This window comes from Poecilia formosa, unplaced genomic scaffold (assembly GCF_000485575.1).
Source record: "Poecilia formosa unplaced genomic scaffold, Poecilia_formosa-5.1.2 Scaffold241, whole genome shotgun sequence".
Lineage (NCBI taxonomy): Eukaryota > Metazoa > Chordata > Actinopteri > Cyprinodontiformes > Poeciliidae > Poecilia > Poecilia formosa.
The window spans coordinates 658228-678200 of record NW_006800180.1 but is presented as its reverse complement, the minus strand read 5'-3'; the positions used below and the strand labels follow the sequence as shown (position 1 = coordinate 678200).

Below are 19973 nucleotides of genomic sequence, written 5' to 3'. Positions count from 1 at the left end.
TAAGCAAAAATAGAGCTTCAAATTTAAGATATTTGCTTCTCTAAATAGTGAAGAATTAAGGCAACACTGTTTGCAAGGTCAGTCTGCCCATTTACTTGTTTATTTCATGTTTTGTTCACAGCTTATTATCACTTATTTCAGTAACTCCTAATTTAAAGGGAGGGGAGGGGGGCAGCTTCCACTGCCACGCTGGGAAAATTACATTTATGATTGCTAGACTTCACAAAGCCATTCTAAGAGCCATACGGGACGAAATGAAAGCGCTTCACAGGCCGTGGGGATTCCCCAGGAGGAGAAAAACCGATTCCAATGTGTGAAACTGGTGATGCTTTGACTGCAACAATAACAAGCGAGGACAACGTAGTTTGTTTATCCTCGTTTGCTGAATCTGCTTTAGGGAAACGATCAATGGATGTAGCAGAAAATCTATCGGGCAACAAACACTTTTTGGCTTAGACATATTTAATCCAAAGATAACACGATAATGAGCAACATCCTGGTATGACGCTAATCCGTCCTCTAATCTCCGTCATGTTTTTAACACGCAGCGGGGTGGCAGAGGCTCCACTTAATGCATTTCACTCATTTTAGTTCAGAAGAAATCCTTGGTTAAAGCCGATTCGGATGAGGATTTATTTGCAAGTGGCGCCACCTGTTGGTTAGATACATATTCACCTCGCTCTATGATTTACCCATGCTTATTCCCTCATTCATTCCTCATTCAAACATGGTTCCTGCTTTCATTTTCAACAAATAAATGGAGTAATACTGTCTTGAAGGGAGTGAATATTTTTTGAATCACTTATTTGATTTTTATTTAATTGTCATCATTTTGTAGAAATAAGTTTTCAACATTAAAAGGCTTAATGTGTGTTTTTATAAAACAATTATGTACACACGGGAATACATTTTTTTTTACATGTTTTGTAGACTTTTTTTATTATTGTTTTGTATGTACGTTTACATTAAACAAATTACCATAATCTTAAGACTAAGTTTTCTCTTTCTCTAATTATACTTTTTTTTTTTTAACCTTGTGTCATCCTGACTCCTAGTGGCCTGCTTTGGAACTACAGCATAATCTGTAATGTTCAGTACACACACACCCACTTATAAGAAGTTGGAAAAACTCATTACAATTACTAGTCAACTTAATAGCATGTAACTTGCTGACAAAGCACAACTCAATTTGTTTAATTAACGGAACATGTTGTTTTGCATGAAAACAACAACAACAACAACAACAACAACAACAACAACAACAATAATTTTGGACTGACAGAATTAAGGATGTGCTTCATATTGTAATTTAAATATTAGATAAATAATTTCTCTCTCTCTCTCTCTCTCTCTGCCTCTCTCTATCTCTCTCTCTTTCTCTCGCTCTCTCTCGCTCTCTCTCTGTGTATGTGTGTTTCTCTCTCTCGCTTTCTCTCTCGTTCTCTGTGTGTTTCTCTCTCTCGCTTTCTCTCTCGTTCTCAATTTAATTTTAGTCTGAATGAAGTGGGATTAGACAGATTTTTTACCAGAAATCGCAACTGAATATAATTCTGCCACCATACAGGCGCACAGCACTGTAAGGTCACAGTTAGGGCGCGGATAAATCAAGCCCCGCCTTCACGTCGACTACTCAAACGTTCCCATTGGAGCGTGTTTTTAATTGACGTTCCTCTCGTCCAATAGGAGGGCGCGTACCGAATCCTGGGCATACAGCCGAGCAGATGTGTGAGCAGGTCGCAGCGCAGGAAGAGTCAGTGACAGCAGGAACAGCTACTGTGAACTGGTGACAAATTAGAGTGTGTTGAGCAAGCAAGGTGAGCTTTATTTGATGTTTTTTTTTCGCCGTTTCACCTGTAAACTCTGCGCAGGATGAATGCTTATTGTCATTATCGTACTTCCTGGTTGGAGTTAGGTTGTGTCGTATTTATTAATTTGCTCGAGCACAACTTTTATGAGCTAGTTTCTTTAGCTAGTCCTCGTGGTTATTTATAGCGTCACATTTCTGTATTTTGTTAGGGTTTATTCGACTCTTGTGTCTGTTTTCTATGTGTTACAACCTCTTGTAAACCAGTACCAACTTTTGTAGCTATTTTTTTTAATCACCAAACCCAAGTTTTAGTAGACTAATAATAACGGTACTAACTTACATTTTGTTTTGAGCAAAATGTGTCTATTTTGCTGGCCTTACTAAGTGACCTCAAAACTTGTTAAGCAAATGTCTGCTGCCCATTAAAACCAAATAAATTACCGAGTCAGCTGTTTTATGTCTCAACGAGCTGGATAAGTGATTTCCTGATTCGCCTCCTTCGAACTTCATGCGGTCATAACCAGTTTATGTAGCTGTAGTTGTGCAGATCTGCTCTGCTTGAAATCTGACCCACACCAGTGGACAGCCAAGGAGACTGCCAAGAAAATGGCATTAACCTGGCAGTTAGAGGTCATTCAAATAATTTGCCCTTGTCTCAAGGTGCACTTTTGTCCCTTCTGACAACACCTTCCCTGTCCTGTTAATCTGCAATCTCTCAGCGCTTTACACTTAAATGCCTCCTTGGAAATAATGCACACTCTGAAGATTTTTCTCCTTTTTGTTTCCTTGCCTGGATTCTGAGTATTATGACTGTGAGACACTGTAACCGTGTCAGGTAAACCATGTCCTGTGTTGGCTAATAACATTACAGAGACTTTGCTCTTAAGTTCTTGCAACTGCAACAGTTGCTGCTATTAAACAATCTTAACCTGTAGGATCAAAAAGGACTTGAGAAACGAAAAAAAAAATGCTCTTTTACCAACTCAACAATAAATGATTTGTTGCTGGAAAGGGATGTGTAAATAATTCTACATCCAAACTTTAAAGTTTTGTTGTTTGTTGCAGATTTGCCAGTAAACTAGAATTTGTTTTTTCCAATAAGATCAGGATTGACATCCCTGTTTCTTTGAAAATGCTTGCTGTATTTAGCCAAGTTTAGTAAATCCAATATTTATAACTTATCAAACTAATCAAAATGTGCATTTTGAGAAAAGGTCACACATATACACATATGTAGTTTTGCAAGAATGTGCAAAAAGCATGGTCATTTTTTGTGAAGATTTTACTTTGTAGTAATTAGCCCAAACTGAAAAAAGAAAACAGGTGTTCCAACTTTAAAAATTAATTTGTCACAAGTAATCAAATTAAGTTTAGCCAAGTAAATATGTTAAGTTTATTAAGTATGTCATGTTAAGTAAATTTATTTTGACAAACTTAATTTGATTTCATGTCACAAGTTAACTTAATTTTTTTAAAGTTGGAGCCCCACTCTGTCTTATTTTTTCAACGTACCAAAAAATTAGAATAATTAACATATTACATTGAATAATGAATAGATTGAAAATAAACACAAATAATAATAATGCAACCATCAGACCTTCCCTGATTTCTGTTTTCCTTCATATCTCATTTGAACATTTTTGATTTTGCCTGATTCTCTTTTTTTATTATTATTATTTTTGGGATGAGATCACATGCAGGAAAACACAAAATGTGAGGCAGGTTTTTTTTTAAATTTGATCCAGGAAATGTTGCCCAAATAACTCAGAAACTTCACACAGCTCTCCTGTTCAGCTCTGCCTCTCACCGCTTCCTTCGAAATTGCCACCGTTTGACCCAACCTTTCAGTGGACTACGTAAATAGTCTGTTTAGGTAAAAACAAATAGAGGGGATTTAAAATGTATCCAACACAAAACCTGTGGTCAAACTCTCGTCTGGAAAAATGCGTGGGAGTGTCTGGGAATGAGTGTTGAAGCTCGGAAGATATTAAACCGTAGACAGACAGATGTCTGAGTTACCAGCAGAGGCCTCTGCTTGCTCTCAACCAACCTTGAAAACTGGAGGAGGTTTTTAAATCTGAAACTAAAAGCCTGGTGTGGTCAGGCCCAAAGAGATGGCCCTTAATTTTGCTTTTCATTGCTGTTGGGGAGAGAAAGGCCTTGTGATTTTCTCTTTCACTTTCACTTTCTTTTGATGGAAAATCCCTTCACTGTCTTTTTTTTTTTCTAAGATCTTTTTCATGTTAAGTGGAGACAAGCAAATTTTGCCACAGCTGCAGTTTGTGTCTAGGTTTTTTTTTTTAATGAATGTAAATAAATGCATGAATTTCCTTTTTAACTCTCTTTCTCTTTTCTGTAACTTTCCAGATGTCTTTTGCCAGGGATCGACTTTATAATGGCTATTTGCGACAGAATATGCCGGCCATTGTTAGCAGGGTGAAAGTGAGAGAAATAGTACCGTACCTCCCCTGCCTGACGAGTCATGACAGGGTAAGTTTAATCATTCATTACTTTAAGTGGAGTTGCTTTTTTTATCTGTTATAAAAATAGCACACATGAGGTTTATTCCCTTTTTTATAGCAAGTTGCCAATGTTTTGCTATAGAAACACAGAACGTTGTCAAAGTATTCAAGAGGCCTGTCACAATAACAAAGTTTGCTGGACGTTAAATAGTTCCAGAAATTACTGTGACAAACGCTAATGTTGTTTTTGAGATGATTTTTTTCAAGCAATATATTGATAATGGCGTAATAATGCAAGTTTTTCCTCTGAAAGACCAACAAAGAACACTTTAAACTGGAACTGGAAGATATTTTAAATATCCAAAATTAAACACAGCAACAAAAATCGATAAATAAAATGAAAATGAAAAGACCAGACACAACCAAAACCATAAATACAATGTATTATGATGTCTCTGTAAACAAAATTAGCATTCAAAATATATCAATCAGAATGGAAATTATTACATTCTTAGTATTGACAGCTATTGAACTTGATTGCACTTTGTGATGTTACAAACATCAACGTATTTCTCTGTGATAGACCAGAGGGAGTATCTCACTTTAGTGAAGTGAAAGGAAAGTTACATATAGTTTTTAAAATATTTCACAATAAACATATGAAAAGTGTGGCAGACTTACATATTTTATTTTTTAAATACAGAGTGATTATTAAAAATATTCACCCTATTAGTCGTTTTTATGATCATCCAAATGTGGCTTTTTCATTTTAAAAAAATCTCAAAAACTACAATAAAGTTGAGATAAAACATGTAACATAAAATGCATAAATATTTAGCTTTCACTTTTTTTTGCAGAAAAGTCATATTTTGTTGATAGTGACAGATTTGTAAAAGCCATAAAAGTCTAAAACATCCAACATGGTGGTGGCAGCATCATGCTGTGATGTCTCTTAATCAGAGACATGGAAGCTGTTCAGTTGATGAGAGCTTTTTGCAGAATACACTGAGCTAGATGTGTCATAACTACCCCAGAAAACATTTCTTTTCTAAACTGATTGTAGGAAAACATAGAGGCCAAACGGGAAACATCTGGGAATTTCAATGCCATGGTGCTTCTCCTGGACTGTCTGAAGAGGAGGGAGAACTGGCCGGAGCAGTTCATCCAGGCGCTGGAGGCTTGTGAGCACCCAAACCTCGCAGCTGAGATCCAAACAGAATACGACTCCCTGCTACGGGGTAGCAGTAAGTTACTTTATCATCTGTTGACATCTGTAATCTGGAGCTTAAAACCTTGATTTAATGTGATTTTTATGCCTTTGTATTATGACACGTATTGATATAAATGACAGCTTAAGCTTCTCTTTTATGTTACTGCCACATGACTTTATTGTTTTTATTAACTGTACAGTACTTGAAGCTGAAGCAGCATCACTCTTATTGGCTAAAAGCTAATGTAGGAGTGCCCAAGGTGCTTCTAACACCATGTTTAGTAATGTTTCCATGAATGCTGCTGGGAGGATGTATTGAGGGTCATATGTAGATCTGAAGGAAAGAACATCTCTGCTAGAAGTGGATATTTATCGTATCGTTTATCATTTATTGATAATAATTCCGATCTATTGTTGTCACGATAAATTCCACTTAATGACGTGAACTTATTGTCATAATTTCTGTTTGCTCAGTGGAAACAGCTATTGATGGTAGAAATAGATCAAAATTGATCAGACTGTATTTTATCTTTTGAAAGGATAAAGTTGTAAGCTTTGTGACTCTGTGAGTGATGTTAACAACCTGAGTAAAAAAGTAAATGATAAATAGATGTGTATAATTTCTGATGTCTACCCTCCACAGAGCTCTCATCTTAACCTAGCCACTGTTTGCTTCATCTTAGATCCCAGCTCAGGCTCGGCTGCAGCTACCGTGGTCACGGCTCATGTCCACCCGACTCCAGCCGCCAGCCAGCTGCCCGTCTCTGAGAGCGTTGCAGATGTTCAGCCGGCTCCCCCCGAGCCAGCCTCTCAGGCCCCGGCTCCTGTCCACGCTGCTGCACAAAATCTCCTGCCCGATAAACAAAATCTTGTCCCTCAGATGGCAGCCGATTCCCTACCTGAACCCATCTCTGAGCCGCCCGCTCAGGATGAGCTTCCACGTCTTCCGTCTACTCCACCCCCATCTCCTGAGATCCAGCATGCAACCGAGGGAAAACATGCTCCCCACCAGGAGCCAGAAGAAAACTTAGAGTCTGATATCCAGGATCCTTCTGGTGATACCAGCGCAGGGAGGAAAGAAGCTGGCGCCGCTGTCGTCGTGGCCGCTGCTGTTGCCATGGTGACCTCCTCTCAGGATCAGCAACAGCAGCAACATCCGGTCCCTCAAAGTGGAGCTGATCATCTCCAAACAGCAGCCGCCACAAAGCCGAGTCCGTCTTTAACATCGGTCAGCTCTGATGTGTCTGATGGGTCATCTGTGCTAACTCTGACTCCAGAGAAACATCCAGTACAGGACACGACCCCACCAGCACACAAGATTCCTCTGCAGCCCCAGATGAGCGCTGAACATACAGCTGCTCAGGTCAGTAACGAGACCTTTGATACTCCATCTCATCTAGAAGAAAAAACATTGCGCTACATGCTGTTGGTTTTGTGGTGCCTTTGGTTTTCAAAGGCCTTTATCAGCTCCACAATGCAATGTTTCGATGTAGATATAAATGCTGTTTGCTCAAATTAATGCCAGAGAAATTATAAAACATTTCTCTGCAGCTTCTACAATCCACCATATAAACATCTCATATTACATATTAGGTGATGATATTGGATGCTTTTTAACATTAAGTTGTTCTTTCCCTGCAGGCTGTTAAAAGTAGACCGCAGACTGACTCTTCTTCTCCTGAGCCGTTTGCCAACAAGAGAAACGTCTTTCATCAAGACGCCGATGATAACTCGGTGTGCCTGAGCAAACCTAGTCAGCTCGTCAGCATCCAGCCAGTTAATCACCCCAGTCCTTCAGTCCAGCCGCAGAGCTCCTTGCTGCAGCCTTACTCCGGCGACAGTGCCCGACTGGAACTAAGTGACCCTTCGTCAGACCTTCCTTCCTGCACTGCTCAAGTTGAGAAGCCCGATTCAGCAGAACCGCGTCAGGAGAACGTGATTGTTCCAGACCACAGTGAACCAGAGGAGAACCACTACGAGTCTCCAAACCAGAGCTTCGACGTGGCGGAGAATGTGGTTCACGTAGCAGAGATGCCATCCATCCTCAATCGTGACGGCCAAGCTCCAGAGCCACAACTTCAAATCGTCAATGGAGAACCGGTCAAAGGAAGCTTTTCTGCAAGCGTCAACACTGCAGATGAGACTGCGTCGAGTTTTAACAGCCTCCACAGCGAGAGCTACACCCCCATCGAGTCAAAGCCTCTGCCCAATTCAGAGAAAACCACTCCTCCCAACCCCAGCGACGGCCAATCCACGACAAGAAAGTACATTCTGATCGGAGCTGGAGTGGGGGCCTGCGCTCTATTGATGGCGTTGAAGTTTAAGCATTGAGGGGGTAAGGATAGAGACTGGGAATCGTCATGGTGTCTATTGTAATCCTTGTACTGAGAGGGCACAGGACAGACGTTTAATAATTACCCATAGTAACGAAAGCTACCATGCCAGACCTTTGATTATGTCATTAATTCATATCTGTTGTTGGTGTTCAGCAATGAATGACTTTGACTTTGGAATAATAAAAAAAACAAATCCAAACTCTTGACATCAGCTGTGACACTTCAGTGAGGTGAGGTGGCATCTCAGGTTATTTCAAATGTGGGTTTTTATAAAGGTACCTGATGGGAAATAATGGTGCCTCACAAAAGTATTCACACACTTTAACTTCAATGCATTTTATTGAGATTTTATGTGATACATCTATACTAGGAATGCATAACTGAATTTGAAGTTAAAAAATGATGGAAAGAAAATTGTGGCATTTGTTCACCAGTGTTCTATAGCAAACCACTGAGGTCTACACAAACCAGCTGGATTTGAGACTAAGAGTGTTTTCATACCTGATAGTCCAGTAGACTCTGTTCGATTGGGGACCAAACTTGCGATATTTGTTATATTTTATCTGCTGGAGCGGTTTGCTTTTGTACTGCGTTGTCAAATAATCCCAACTAATTGAAAAACCTGTTCCTTCCCTCACCTGTGGGGGCACTGCACCAAGAACCACTGAAGGAAATGACACCAGAACCTCTGAATAAGACACTGAGCACTTAATAATACACTGAATAAGACACTTCCTTCTTCACAACATCTAAACAAAAATGGAGTGGCATCAGATTTTAGCGGTTGCAAGATTTCTCTTTTGTCTTTAGCAAAAGATCACAAGCCGTTTCTCCCGCTAGTGCTACATACGCATGCTTGTTTGTATTTACCCAGAATGCCCTGACTTATAGTCCAGTTCCTGCTTTTTGATCTTTCTCCGGTCTGCTTGCATTCACATATGCATTCGAACCGCACCAGAGTTCAACCGAACTGAGACCAGAGTTCGATTACACAGTCACACCTCCCCAAACAAACCAGACCTTCAAGGCAAACAGACTAGGGTTCGATTAAAACGGACTAAACAGGGCTGGAGTGATGCATCCTAAATGAAACATGATGCTCCACAGTATGGCGGTAGTTTGCAGTACCTTGAAGCAAAAAAGTCCTTGGGTTCAAATCCTGGCAGGTAGTCTTGAGGTATGCATGTTCTCCATGTCCACCATGGGTTCTCTCTGGCTATTCTGGCTACCTCACATAGTCCAAACAGTTTCATGTTAGGTTCATTGGTTCGTTCCAAGTGCCTCTAAGAGTGAACATGTCTGTAGTGAACCATGCCTCACCCTTAAGGATCACTGGAGATAGGTACTTAGACCTAGCAAAGACCTCTGTTGCCAAGTTGTTGCAATGAATTTCATTCAAGGATACCAGAGAAACACATGCATACACACACTGTAAAATCTCTAAAAAATACTTTTTAACTTTATCAGATGAGGAAAACGTTCAAGGGGTGGGAATACTTTTCACAAGCCACTGTATGTTCTTTGAGTTATCTTGGAGGTGGAGGAAGTGGGAGGCAGGAGCTTTTCATATTTAATTCTTTACTTTCTGTCGGTATTTGGAAGCTGGGCTGCAAAAGCCCACTGTTTTCCATATTTATTTGTACATATTTGACACATTTACTCTACGTAGGTGTGTACCTATTAAGAAAAACTAAAAACATTTTTAAAAAGCCCATATATTATGTAAGGAATCAGGTTTATTTGTTCTTCTTCTCAAGGATAAAAACAATCTATTTCGAATTTTAGCTCAATTTTCTTTTAACAAAGCATTTTATTTGTGGGTTTATGTAATAAGATGGTTTATGTAATACGATGGATTTTTAACTAGAACTTGCTGATTCTTACATGATTTTATCAGTTGAAATGTTTTAACGTGTAACAGAAAATGTAGTTAATGTTACTGCATTAAATAAAAAAAAATATATAGACATTCTTTAAGGTGTGTAAATGAGCATCCTGGCTGATTTGGAGGATCCTCAGCAGTTTGTTAATCAGTGATTTGCTAAATCGTTCTTTCTGCCATCTAGTGGACATATTTGGTTTTACAGGTTGCTTTCCTTCAGGTAGAAATGTCTCCTGAATCACGATGTAAAGGTGAAAAATTTTATTGTAAATAGTTTGTCGATAAACAAAGCACACTTTTTAAAGAGTTAATTCATTATGTTTTGCACATGTAAATTGCATAGCTGGAGATAGACCGGAGTGTCTTCATTGTTTTTCTTCGGGTTTTGATCTTAGGTTCTGTCTGAACTTGTATGCACTGTTTGTATCTACGCACTCCGACAGTCACATCAATAAAATACATTGATACAATTTGAATTTTATGTATATTTTACATATTTTGCGTGTGAGGAAACATAACTTGGTGTCTATCTGGTGCTTGGGTCGGCTCCAGAGCCACATTTGGCTCTTTAGGCCCTCAAGTGGCTCCTAATAACTTTTAGCAGTGGCGTTATAGAACTGAAAGTGTTTTGTTGTTTAAAGGGAACAAGAAACTTTACAAAGAATTTTCACCAAAAACTGACAACAATGCCAAAGGAAATGTTCTTATTGTACAGATTTTTTTTTTCTATTTGGTGCATATAATTAGGCTGAAACCACTGTGCTTTTTTTAAACAAAAAAGGAAAAAAGAATACTTTCATCTTTTTCAAAAGAAGTTAACCAGAAAGTCAAAACATTCTGTAAAACGTTTTAATATTGACATTTTAAAGTAGTTCAGATGAACATATTGTTGATTTTGTCTCTGATTTGTCTCCTCGTATCAACAGATTAAAAAGGAGGTTAAAAGACATAGAGGAAAAGATAGAATCTATAGCAGTATATTGATGTGTTACAAAGGCCTATTTAAAGTCCATACGCATGTTTAATTGAGAATTCTGTGGAAGACCCTTAAAATTGCTACTTCACAAATTCTCTCCATCGAATCTGACTAATTTTGAGCTATTTTTCAATTAAAAAAAGAAAAGCCAAATATTTAATTAAAAAAAAGCCTCAAAGCTGACACAGACATCACATACCCCAAAAGACTTGCAGGTGAAATTGCGGAAGGATGGTTCAACTAAATATTGAACTGATGTGACTGACCACAAAAAAACATGATACATTTAAAATTGTCATTAGCTAGGAGGGGATTCAACCGTGAATTTATGAGTGTTTTATTATCAGAATCACAGTTAGCTATGTTTTGATTGTAAAGCAATTTAATCATTAGAAAATAAATACAATAAGCAATTATTGAGTTACATATAAGTATTTAAATGTCCTTTCTAATTGGGTTATTTAATGTGGTAAAATCCAGGAAAAGTGACATGAGTTTATAAACTGGTGGACTCGCGCTCTGATTGGTTCTCACTTCCTTCCATCAACTCTTAGCCCCGCCTACATCTCTCTTGACAGCGAACATAAAAAGGACGTGTAGCTCAGCCATTTACGACTCCAGATATCCAGCTAATTATCTCGGCTGCGAGGTTTTTGTTTGTATTTACCCCACAAATTATAGGCATTTATTCACCTACTCGCAACTTATATCATATATGTAGCTAATTAGCCATTCAATGGCGTTTAATCAACGCGACGATGATATCGTCGACGGAGAAGACGAAACGCCCTCGAAGCTGCCGCGGTGCAACAAGGAGATGCCCGGTTACTTTAGCAACGAGCCCCAAAATGAGGCTGCCGAGTCCGCCGGGAGAGCTACATCCGAGCGGCGAACGTCCAACTCGACCGCGTGGCATCGGAGAGATTCGTTTAAGAAGACCAGGCCGCGTAGGTGTTAACAAAGCTAGCTTCGGATATATACTGAGAGGAAAGGGGGTTGCTGCATCTACACAAAACACAAGGCGGTACATACAAGAAACCTTGGGCACTGAAATTGTTTTAATAATGAAATATTATGGTGTCGCGTATTTTCTTACAGCCTGAAGGTTGATAAGCTGTTGTGAGTGTGAAACTTGGTATCCGTTCGGCTTTGGCATTTGCCATGATATAAATGAGCCATAGAGGCAGTAAAAAGCCAGAATTTATTTTGCACAAGATGGCGTTCGCGGTACACACTGTACTCCTTGTAGGAAAGAAGCTGCTTACCATTTTCTAGGCTAGTTGTGTCACATGAAATTAATCCCCACTCAAACAAAATGTCATTCATAATTTTCTATAATTTCTACATTATTAACAACAAAAAAATTTAAATAAAAAATGTCTCTGCATATGCTTCACACATTTCAGCATTTCCTTGGTTTGGGATGGACATCGGAGGCACCCTGGTGAAACTCGTGTATTTTGAGCCCAAAGACATCACTGCAGAAGAAGAGCAGGAGGAGGTGGAGAACCTGCGGAGCATCCGGCACTACCTGACCTCCAACACCGCCTACGGCACCACCGGCATCAGGGATGTGCACTTGGAGATGAAGGACCTGTCACTGTGCGGCAGGACGGGGAACCTGCACTTCATCCGCTTCCCCACTCATGACCTGCCTGTCTTCATGCAGATGGGCCGCAACAAGCACTTCTCCAGCCTCCACACCACGCTCTGTGCCACGGGAGGTGGCGCCTACAAATTCGAGTCTGATTTCCGTACGGTGGGTGTGCAGTCTTTTGTCTGCTTTATTTTTGCAGCTCAGAATATAGCACCTGCAAAAGGGTAATTAAAAATACACCGACTGTTGGTTGAGTAGATGAACCATTTTGATTTCTTGCACTAACATCTTATCTTTTTACAGTGACAAACACAAAACCTATGAAATAAAAATGATTCACACGTTTTTAAAAATGGGAATGGCTGGGTCTCCAGTAGCAGTCAGTTTTGCAACAAATCTGAGGAGGCCTCTGACGGAAGAATGTTGTCGTAGCAGTTTAGCATGTCATGACATGCCAACAGTTCAATATCCAGGCAACAGAGATGATATTTCATAGTAGCATGTCCTGGACGACACCATCAGTTGTTCGCAAGCACCGCTAATCTACTTCATTTGCTTCTTCTGCTCCTCTTTATATCCCTGGAAAACACATCATACTGCTCCTGTAAGCTAACTGGAGAGAATTCCCAATAAATTAATACAGGTGTAGCCAAAATTAGCTTGCAAAAGAAATTAAGGGCATAATTAAGGGTATGTAAACTTCTCAGCAGCATCAAATTATGTTTATCCTGCTGTGTCTGTCTCTCTTTCTGAAAAAAAAACAAAAACAAAGATGGCCGACCTGGAGCTCCACAAGCTGGACGAGCTAGACTGTTTGGTTCGGGGGGTGCTGTACATCGACTCTGTGATCACCAGCGGCCCCTCGGAGTGCTACTACTTTGAAAACCCCAGTGACCTGGATCACTGCGCTCAGAAGCCCTACACACTGGAGAACGACTATCCTCTGCTGCTGGTCAACATTGGCTCCGGAGTCAGCATCCTGGCCGTCTACTCCGAGAACAACTACAAACGGGTCACTGGGACCAGGTGATGCTCAGCAGCAAAATTATTTGCGCTTTCTGCTGCTTTGTAGCTTTAGATGTAAAGTTGTTATTATTATTATTATTATTATTATTATTATTATTATTATTGTTATGACCTCTGGGCCTCTGGGGTGTTTTTAAAGATGCTGGGTTGGATACAAATATTGACGATTTAAAATGCCATTACTATGTAGCTGCAATTGAATAGAATAATTCTTTATTAGTCCCACCGTGGGGAAATTTACTTGTTACATCAATAAGCCTAACATTACAGTAACAAGTAAACATAATATCAGACTCTAGCATTACTTCACAATCTTCATCTGTCACCTGTTCTGCATGTTTGCGGTTTGATCAATTTGTGCAGCTTTGATGTAAATACATTTACAAATGGCGGATGTCTTTGCTGATTTGTCTTAATGAAATCTACTGCAAACCCAGCTGCCTTCTAACTGGTTGATGGGGGCTATCCTGACTGTAATTTAGTGCAATCTATTGATGTACATGTATATTGAGCCCACTGTGGAAACATGGTGGTGGCAGCATCATGCTGCGAGTTCCCTTTTCCTTCTGTAAGGAATAATGTTTACCTTTCCCCCCAGTGGCCTACACTGGAATTTCTTATTGTAACATAACATGTACAAAAGTTCTCGGGGTTTGAATATTTTTTTTACAAGGCACTTATCTAGTACTGCAGATATAGGGAAATATCACAGAAAAACTGTGGAAAACGATTCAAAATGACTCGTATTTCGTTTTTTTTTTTTTTTAATCTCTCTACGTCTGCTGTACTCTACACCAGTGTTTTTCAACCACTGTTCCGCGGCACACTAGTGTGCCATGAGTGATCGTCCGGTGTGCCGTGGAAATTATTCAATTTCACCTATGGTATCGTATTTTCCAGACTATAAGCTGCTACTTTGAACCATGCGGATTGTAGCCCGGTGCGGTTTTTCTATCTATTTTTCTTTAACCACCAGGGGGTTCTCTAGCAGGAAGAGAACCATCAGAAGTCAAAATTGTAGATCAAAGAAGAACGCGTTAATTTTCATTTAGAACAACCACATGCTAGCAGCAGGCACGACGGAGAAATGTTTTCAAACTCGTATGATGCAGCTTTTAAGTTGAGGGCTGTCGATCTGGCACTACAGGAGGGAAATAAAGCCGCTGCACGTAAGCTCGGTGTGAACGAAACCATGGTTAATAGTGGACTAGCGGCGTAATCATGTAATTTTCATACCACTAGATGGCAGTAGGTACAGAGCATTTTACATTAAAACAAGAGAATTAGTGATGCATGAATGTTACAAGTAGCGGTGAGAGCATCGTATCTAGCAAGACTGTGACGACAGTGATGGAAAAGACAGTGAAGCTCAGCAGTAGTTAGAAAGAACATGGGTCCATTTCCCACAACTTATCTGTGTGAAGTGAGCTTCTCGAGCCTGGTTACTATAAAAACTGAAACCAGAGAGAGACTGAGAGCTGTTGAGGAAGAGCTTTGTCTTTCTTCAATTTCTGTCAGGAAATCAGCTGTTTTCATCCAAACATGCACAGGTTTCACACTAGATGGGTAAAATATATAGATATTGACATTTTGTACATGCAAATCTTCATATTGTAACAGTGAAATCTTTCCCAAATATTATTGCTTCTTTCAGAGTAAGAATTATTTTCTGTATTCCAGCTTAAATAATGCTCGTGGATTAGTTTGTAAAACACTTTGAAGTTTTCTACAACTTCTTTAAATTTAAGACCACAGTGTTGTGGCACTGTTTAGGTGTTCAGGTGTATTTTTGAAGTGGACATGTTACGTGCAATTTGAAATACGAAATGTAAAATGTGATAAAAATACATTTTTGTGTTTATTTGATTCCTATTCAAGACACTTTGATAAGAATGACTATATATGTAATATAGGCGACTACGGAGTATCTTTTACATTTCTGGTTGGTGGTGTGCCTCGAGATTTTTTCAGTTAAAACAGTGTACCTTGGCTCAAAAAGTTGAAAAACACTGCTCTACACACAGGTCTGTTGCTATAGCAACCGACTGACAACAACTCCACTTGCGGACAGATAAGCTTACGTTCCAGTGCATTGTAGTTAAGCACCAAAAAACATCCAAACATTTTCCACACAAAGATCAGCACATTCATTCCATTACAGTATTATTTTTTTCAGACTTGAAGTTTATTTTGCAATTACTATTAAGTGATGATCTGAACACAGCGGTGGTTGATTAGCTAATCAACACCTGCTCTACTGATATGTGTCAGACTTGGTGAGTGGGTCGCCTTATTTTTATTTTTTAACTGAACCGAATCACGCTGAATTCCACAGCTCATCTACATGTTGGTTATCAAAGTCAAGCTAGCGTAGCAAAGCTACTTCCCTCTCTGTTTTTATTTTATAAAACGGGTACATTTAAGATTTAGTGCATTATGTTGACAAGTTTGCACTAAAATCCATGGTAGTCATCATTGACGAGTGTTTTCCCAGCAGGGAGCTGGGGAGCGGGTTCTTGCGTGCGTGATGTCACTTTGCAACATCTCTACATGCTATCGTTGATGCTAACGCTGATATTGACATTGTTTCTTATAGCTTTTGTTCAGTTTGTAAAATCTTACTAAATAAAGTTGACTATTTAGTCGAATCCTGGAGAATTTCACTGATGTCTGATTCCTCCGTTTGCGTTGACAGCCTCGGGGGCGGGACCTTCCTTGGCCTGTGCTGCCTTCTCACTGGCTGCTCGACTTTCGAGGAAGCCCTAGAAATGGCTTCTCAGGGGGAGAGCACCCACGTAGACAAGTTGGTCCGGGACATCTACGGAGGAGACTATGAGAGGTTTGGACTGCCGGGCTGGACTGTGGCCTCAAGGTGCGGTTTACAGCTCCTTCTACTGTTCTTATTGTTGGTCTCCAGCCTGTTTTGTGATGGCTTCCAGCATCGTCAGAGCTTCAGCAGAGAACCTGAGCACCGTTGGGTTTGCTGGCTGGACTTGAGCGGTCTCCACGCCATCTGACAACTCAGTTTCTCTTCGTTTTCTAGTTTTGGCAGCATGATGTTCAAAGACAAAAGGGAGTCGGTGTCTAAGGAGGACCTGGCTCGGGCAACGCTGGTCACGATCACCAATAACATCGGCTCCATTACCAGAATGTGCGCTCTCAATGAGGTTAGTAACAATCATGGGGTAATAATGGTTAAGTGTGTGGAAGATATTTGCACTAGAAACTAGACAAAAAATGCGTGCTGCAATTTTGTGTTTTTTGCAGTGCAGCGGTGATGTTTGGCACTAGAGAGGCACCAATCAGAATTTGTGTCACCAATTTCTGACCAAGTGGTTTTCTGAAAGTTAACCATTTTAGTCAATTCCAGTTCGTTTGAGAGCAATATTATTAGAAGGTATCGGAAAGGCAGCAATCAGTCCTTTATGTTGGAAGCTGAGGTGACATTGCACTGTATGTGTTGGGACATGGGCCACTGTGAAACAGTGGTTTAGCCTTTTGTAAGAAAGCGATCTTAAAGTTACCCTTCTGCGTGAAGAGGGACAATGATCTGGTGGGGTAGAGATTCCAGGAACACATTTGTTTGGCATAAATCCTGCTTCATGTTTTCTGATTTTAGTGGGCCAAAAGTTCTCAGGGATTCAGACGGTTCCTTTGGTCTCTTTCTGGTCAGAAACTCATCTGTTTCGCGGCTGCTACACTAGCTTGAGAAGCTTGATAAATTTAACAATCAGCCAATCAAAGATGAGCCAATAACATTTCGATTGTTTCAACTTAAATGTTATTACAAATGAAAAACAATTAGATTTTATGGTATAAAAAAAATTCTGAATTCTAAACGATTGGAAAAACACAGAGAACCAGCTTCTTGGGCTCTCCAGCCGAGTTCTTGGTGAATCTCTGGTCTAAGCTGACGTGGTTTTATATAAAATCCCATTGTGTGTTCAGACTGGTGTTGGTGTAAAACTGCTGGAGAAGACCTTTCAAGTCTTATTCCTTTTTTGCCTTCAGCCTCTTTATGGTGCTGCCTTGTGGCGTCTTGATCAAGCAGCATTGTACAGGGCTATGACGGCGTAGAGGAGCTCACACGACGCCATTGTCATGGGCAACGTTATACGCTTCCATTACAGCTCATTAAACAAAATCTGTTTGATCGCTGTTATTTCTGACCTCTTGTTGTTTTTTGCTCAGAACATTGAGAGAGTGGTGTTTGTCGGGAACTTCCTAAGAGTGAACATCCTCTCTATGAAGCTGCTGGCCTACGCTATGGACTACTGGTCCAACGGCCAGCTCAAGGCTCTCTTTCTTCGTCATGAGGTTGGTTTATTTTGAACAGAAAAGAGTCAATTGTCATTCCAAATAACTCGCCTGTTCAGTGTCTGGTCTGGACTAACAGTGGTGTCTAACTCTCGTTTCCCAGGGTTACTTTGGTGCCGTCGGAGCCTTGCTGGGACTTCTGCATCCGTCCTGATCCCTCTTTGGAGGAAGAAAAATAAATAAAAAAGTCAATCTGCTGCAGCAATCAGAAGCACTTTAGATTGTTAGGAATCAGTTTTTTTCTTAAAAGCAGCGTTACCTGCACCACCTACTGGTACATTATTGCATGTGGGCCGGCACACGTTTTCAGTTCTCGTACGCCGGTTGAATGTTGGAGGTTTTCTGAATACTCCGTGGCTTAAGTTGGATGCAGAAAAGCTGGCAAGCTTAGTATTTTTGCACCTTTTTGTCGTATTTGGCGATTTCAAGGAAATCCAGCAGTGTTGCCTGAAGTAATTTAATTAGAAGTACCTGTTGGTTGGTAGTTTTGTCTTAATGGCGCTCGCTACCCATCTGTGGGTAATCGGTTCTGGGCCAAAATATTCCAGGCTGTACCCAAAGGTACCAAAATGAATGATAAATGTTACTTTGCCCCTTTTAGAATCACTTTTTGTTACATAAACATATTTATGTAACAACAATGTTCTTAATTGGTTTCCCAAAGAGACGATGAACAGAAAGACTTGATAAAAAGTTAGTGCCGCCATTTAAAGTGGTAGTTCCAGGTGTATTTATCACAGGTAATTAGAGGGAATGGGTTGTCACTTGAACTCTTGCCTACATGGTTAAGGTGAAACACTATTATTAACATCCATTTCCTGTCTTGCATAATAAGCTTTTTCAATGTAGTTCAACTAATCTGGAGGTTTTAATAATAGGGCAACCAAGGTTTTATAAGGTGTTGCATACAAAATGTGTTTATTATTATATTAAGCCCTTATATATCCCTAATGTAATATTATACACTTTTTTTTGGCTATGAATGATACAGCCCACTTGCTGTACAAATGCACCTACTGTCATCTGCATTACTGAAGTGCCTTCAGGCCAGTGCATGTCTGTGAGGAGAAATTGGTGCACATTGAGAAATGTGCACAGAAACTACAGGTCCAAAAAGCACATCATCTCTTAATATTCTGAGTTTAAACATCGTTTTGTTTGTTTTTTTTATGGTGAAACTCAGTGCTTCCCTCCAATGGAGGTATAGAATGTGTTCTCCACACCTGTTCCTGTTCTGTGTGGTTCAGTTATAAACACAAACTCTTCTGCTCTTCCTGTTGTAATGATAAATCATAATTTTTTATGTCCATCCATGATTACAAGGACCAGAATTTGTCTCTTTTTTTGTCAGTGATTGTTTGGAAACTACAGAGTAATTAGATTTTAAGTGCCTGTCATAATTTCTGTAATCTGTTTGGCATTATGGTTGTCATTCTCAAAAATACAAGATCGTCTTTGTTTCACATTTGCTTGTATTTTGCATAGAAATTATTTTTCCTGATTTTTTTTTGATTTTTTTTTTATGTTGAATCTATTAAAAATGTTTTTTCATGCCATATTTAAATTGTATTGCTTCTTTCTCTGCATATATTATTAGAAATCAAGTCCAAAACTAAAGTACATTGGTATCAATGACAACTTTGTTGGATGCGTGTTGCTACATTTAATTTGCTAACGAATTGATACCCTGATAGACATATTACACATTACTACAAAAGAAAATTTGATTCAAACTCGTTAAATTTTAATAAAAGTTTCAGGAATGGCATTCCTTTTGGAATTTTTAAATATACAACAGTGCATGTCACCAATTTTCAGAATATATTCCTAGAGGTCCAATTGCCGTAAATTTCTCACCAGATGTGGGAGCCCATCTATTTCCGACATCACTGACGTTTGCGCGTGAGCTATGTGTACCAGCTCGACGCCATGAAACTTTGCTCTGTAAATAACAACCCTCCATCGCAAAGAGAGAAGTTCTGAGCTGAACAAGTCGGTAATGTTAATTCAGTATTTGAAAGCGTGGCCAACACGGGACGGCTTCGCTCCGTTCCTCAGCTGCCATTGCTATAAATACAGACAAGCTACGATGCTAAAACAGCGCAGGAAATCAACGTTATCGTTCACAACTTCTCCTGTTCGCTGATTGGCCAGGTGAAGAAAAAATCTACCGTAGGCAATCCAAGTAAACAGTCCTGTGAAGCGAAATTTTAATCGAGTGGAGTAGCTTGGAGGTTAAATCCTCACACGAACAAGAAAACACATAAATACATCAAGAAATTACGTATAATAATAAAAACACAAGGGAAGCAGGGTTGAACACATAACGGGAGGTTCAGAAACAAACGGAAAATCCTACA

The 19973-nt window shown here is 39.7% G+C and overlaps 2 protein-coding genes across 3 annotated transcripts; both read left to right on the top strand.

The window, feature by feature from the left end:
- Positions 1–1706: 1706 nt before the first annotated feature.
- mavs (mitochondrial antiviral signaling protein) lies at positions 1707–8100 on the top strand. Its single transcript, XM_007569529.2, has 5 exons — positions 1707–1814; positions 4175–4297; positions 5333–5513; positions 6163–6842; positions 7121–8100. The coding sequence occupies exons 2-5, from the start codon at positions 4175–4177 to the stop codon at positions 7808–7810; spliced, it is 1674 nt and encodes a 557-aa protein (XP_007569591.1). The 5' UTR covers positions 1707–1814; the 3' UTR covers positions 7811–8100.
- Positions 8101–11226: 3126 nt separating this feature from the next.
- On the top strand, positions 11227–19167 carry pank2 (pantothenate kinase 2). Of its 2 annotated transcripts, none has more exons than XM_007569528.2 (7): positions 11227–11620; positions 12080–12432; positions 13043–13296; positions 15992–16135; positions 16340–16463; positions 17488–17613; positions 17717–19167. In XM_007569528.2, exons 1-7 carry the CDS (start codon positions 11410–11412, stop codon positions 17765–17767), a joined length of 1263 nt encoding a protein of 420 aa, XP_007569590.1. In that variant the 5' UTR covers positions 11227–11409; the 3' UTR covers positions 17768–19167. The 2 variants fall into 2 exon arrangements, with proteins under 2 accessions (XP_007569590.1, XP_007569589.1); XM_007569527.2 differs by having other exon boundaries at positions 11228–11620; positions 15992–16168.
- The last annotated feature ends 806 nt before the right edge of the window (positions 19168–19973 follow it).

Coding starts and splice junctions, on each gene's coding strand:
- mavs (XM_007569529.2), top strand. CDS start 4,175: ATGTCTTTTGCCAGGGATCGACTTTATAATGGCTATTTGCGACAGAAT. Junction 4,298..5,332: donor GCCTGACGAGTCATGACAGG/GTAAGTTTAATC, acceptor AACTGATTGTAG/GAAAACATAGAGGCCAAACG. Junction 5,514..6,162: donor CTCCCTGCTACGGGGTAGCA/GTAAGTTACTTT, acceptor GCTTCATCTTAG/ATCCCAGCTCAGGCTCGGCT.
- pank2 (XM_007569527.2), top strand. CDS start 11,410: ATGGCGTTTAATCAACGCGACGATGATATCGTCGACGGAGAAGACGAA. Junction 13,297..15,991: donor AAACGGGTCACTGGGACCAG/GTGATGCTCAGC, acceptor TTGCGTTGACAG/CCTCGGGGGCGGGACCTTCC. Junction 17,614..17,716: donor CTCTCTTTCTTCGTCATGAG/GTTGGTTTATTT, acceptor CTCGTTTCCCAG/GGTTACTTTGGTGCCGTCGG.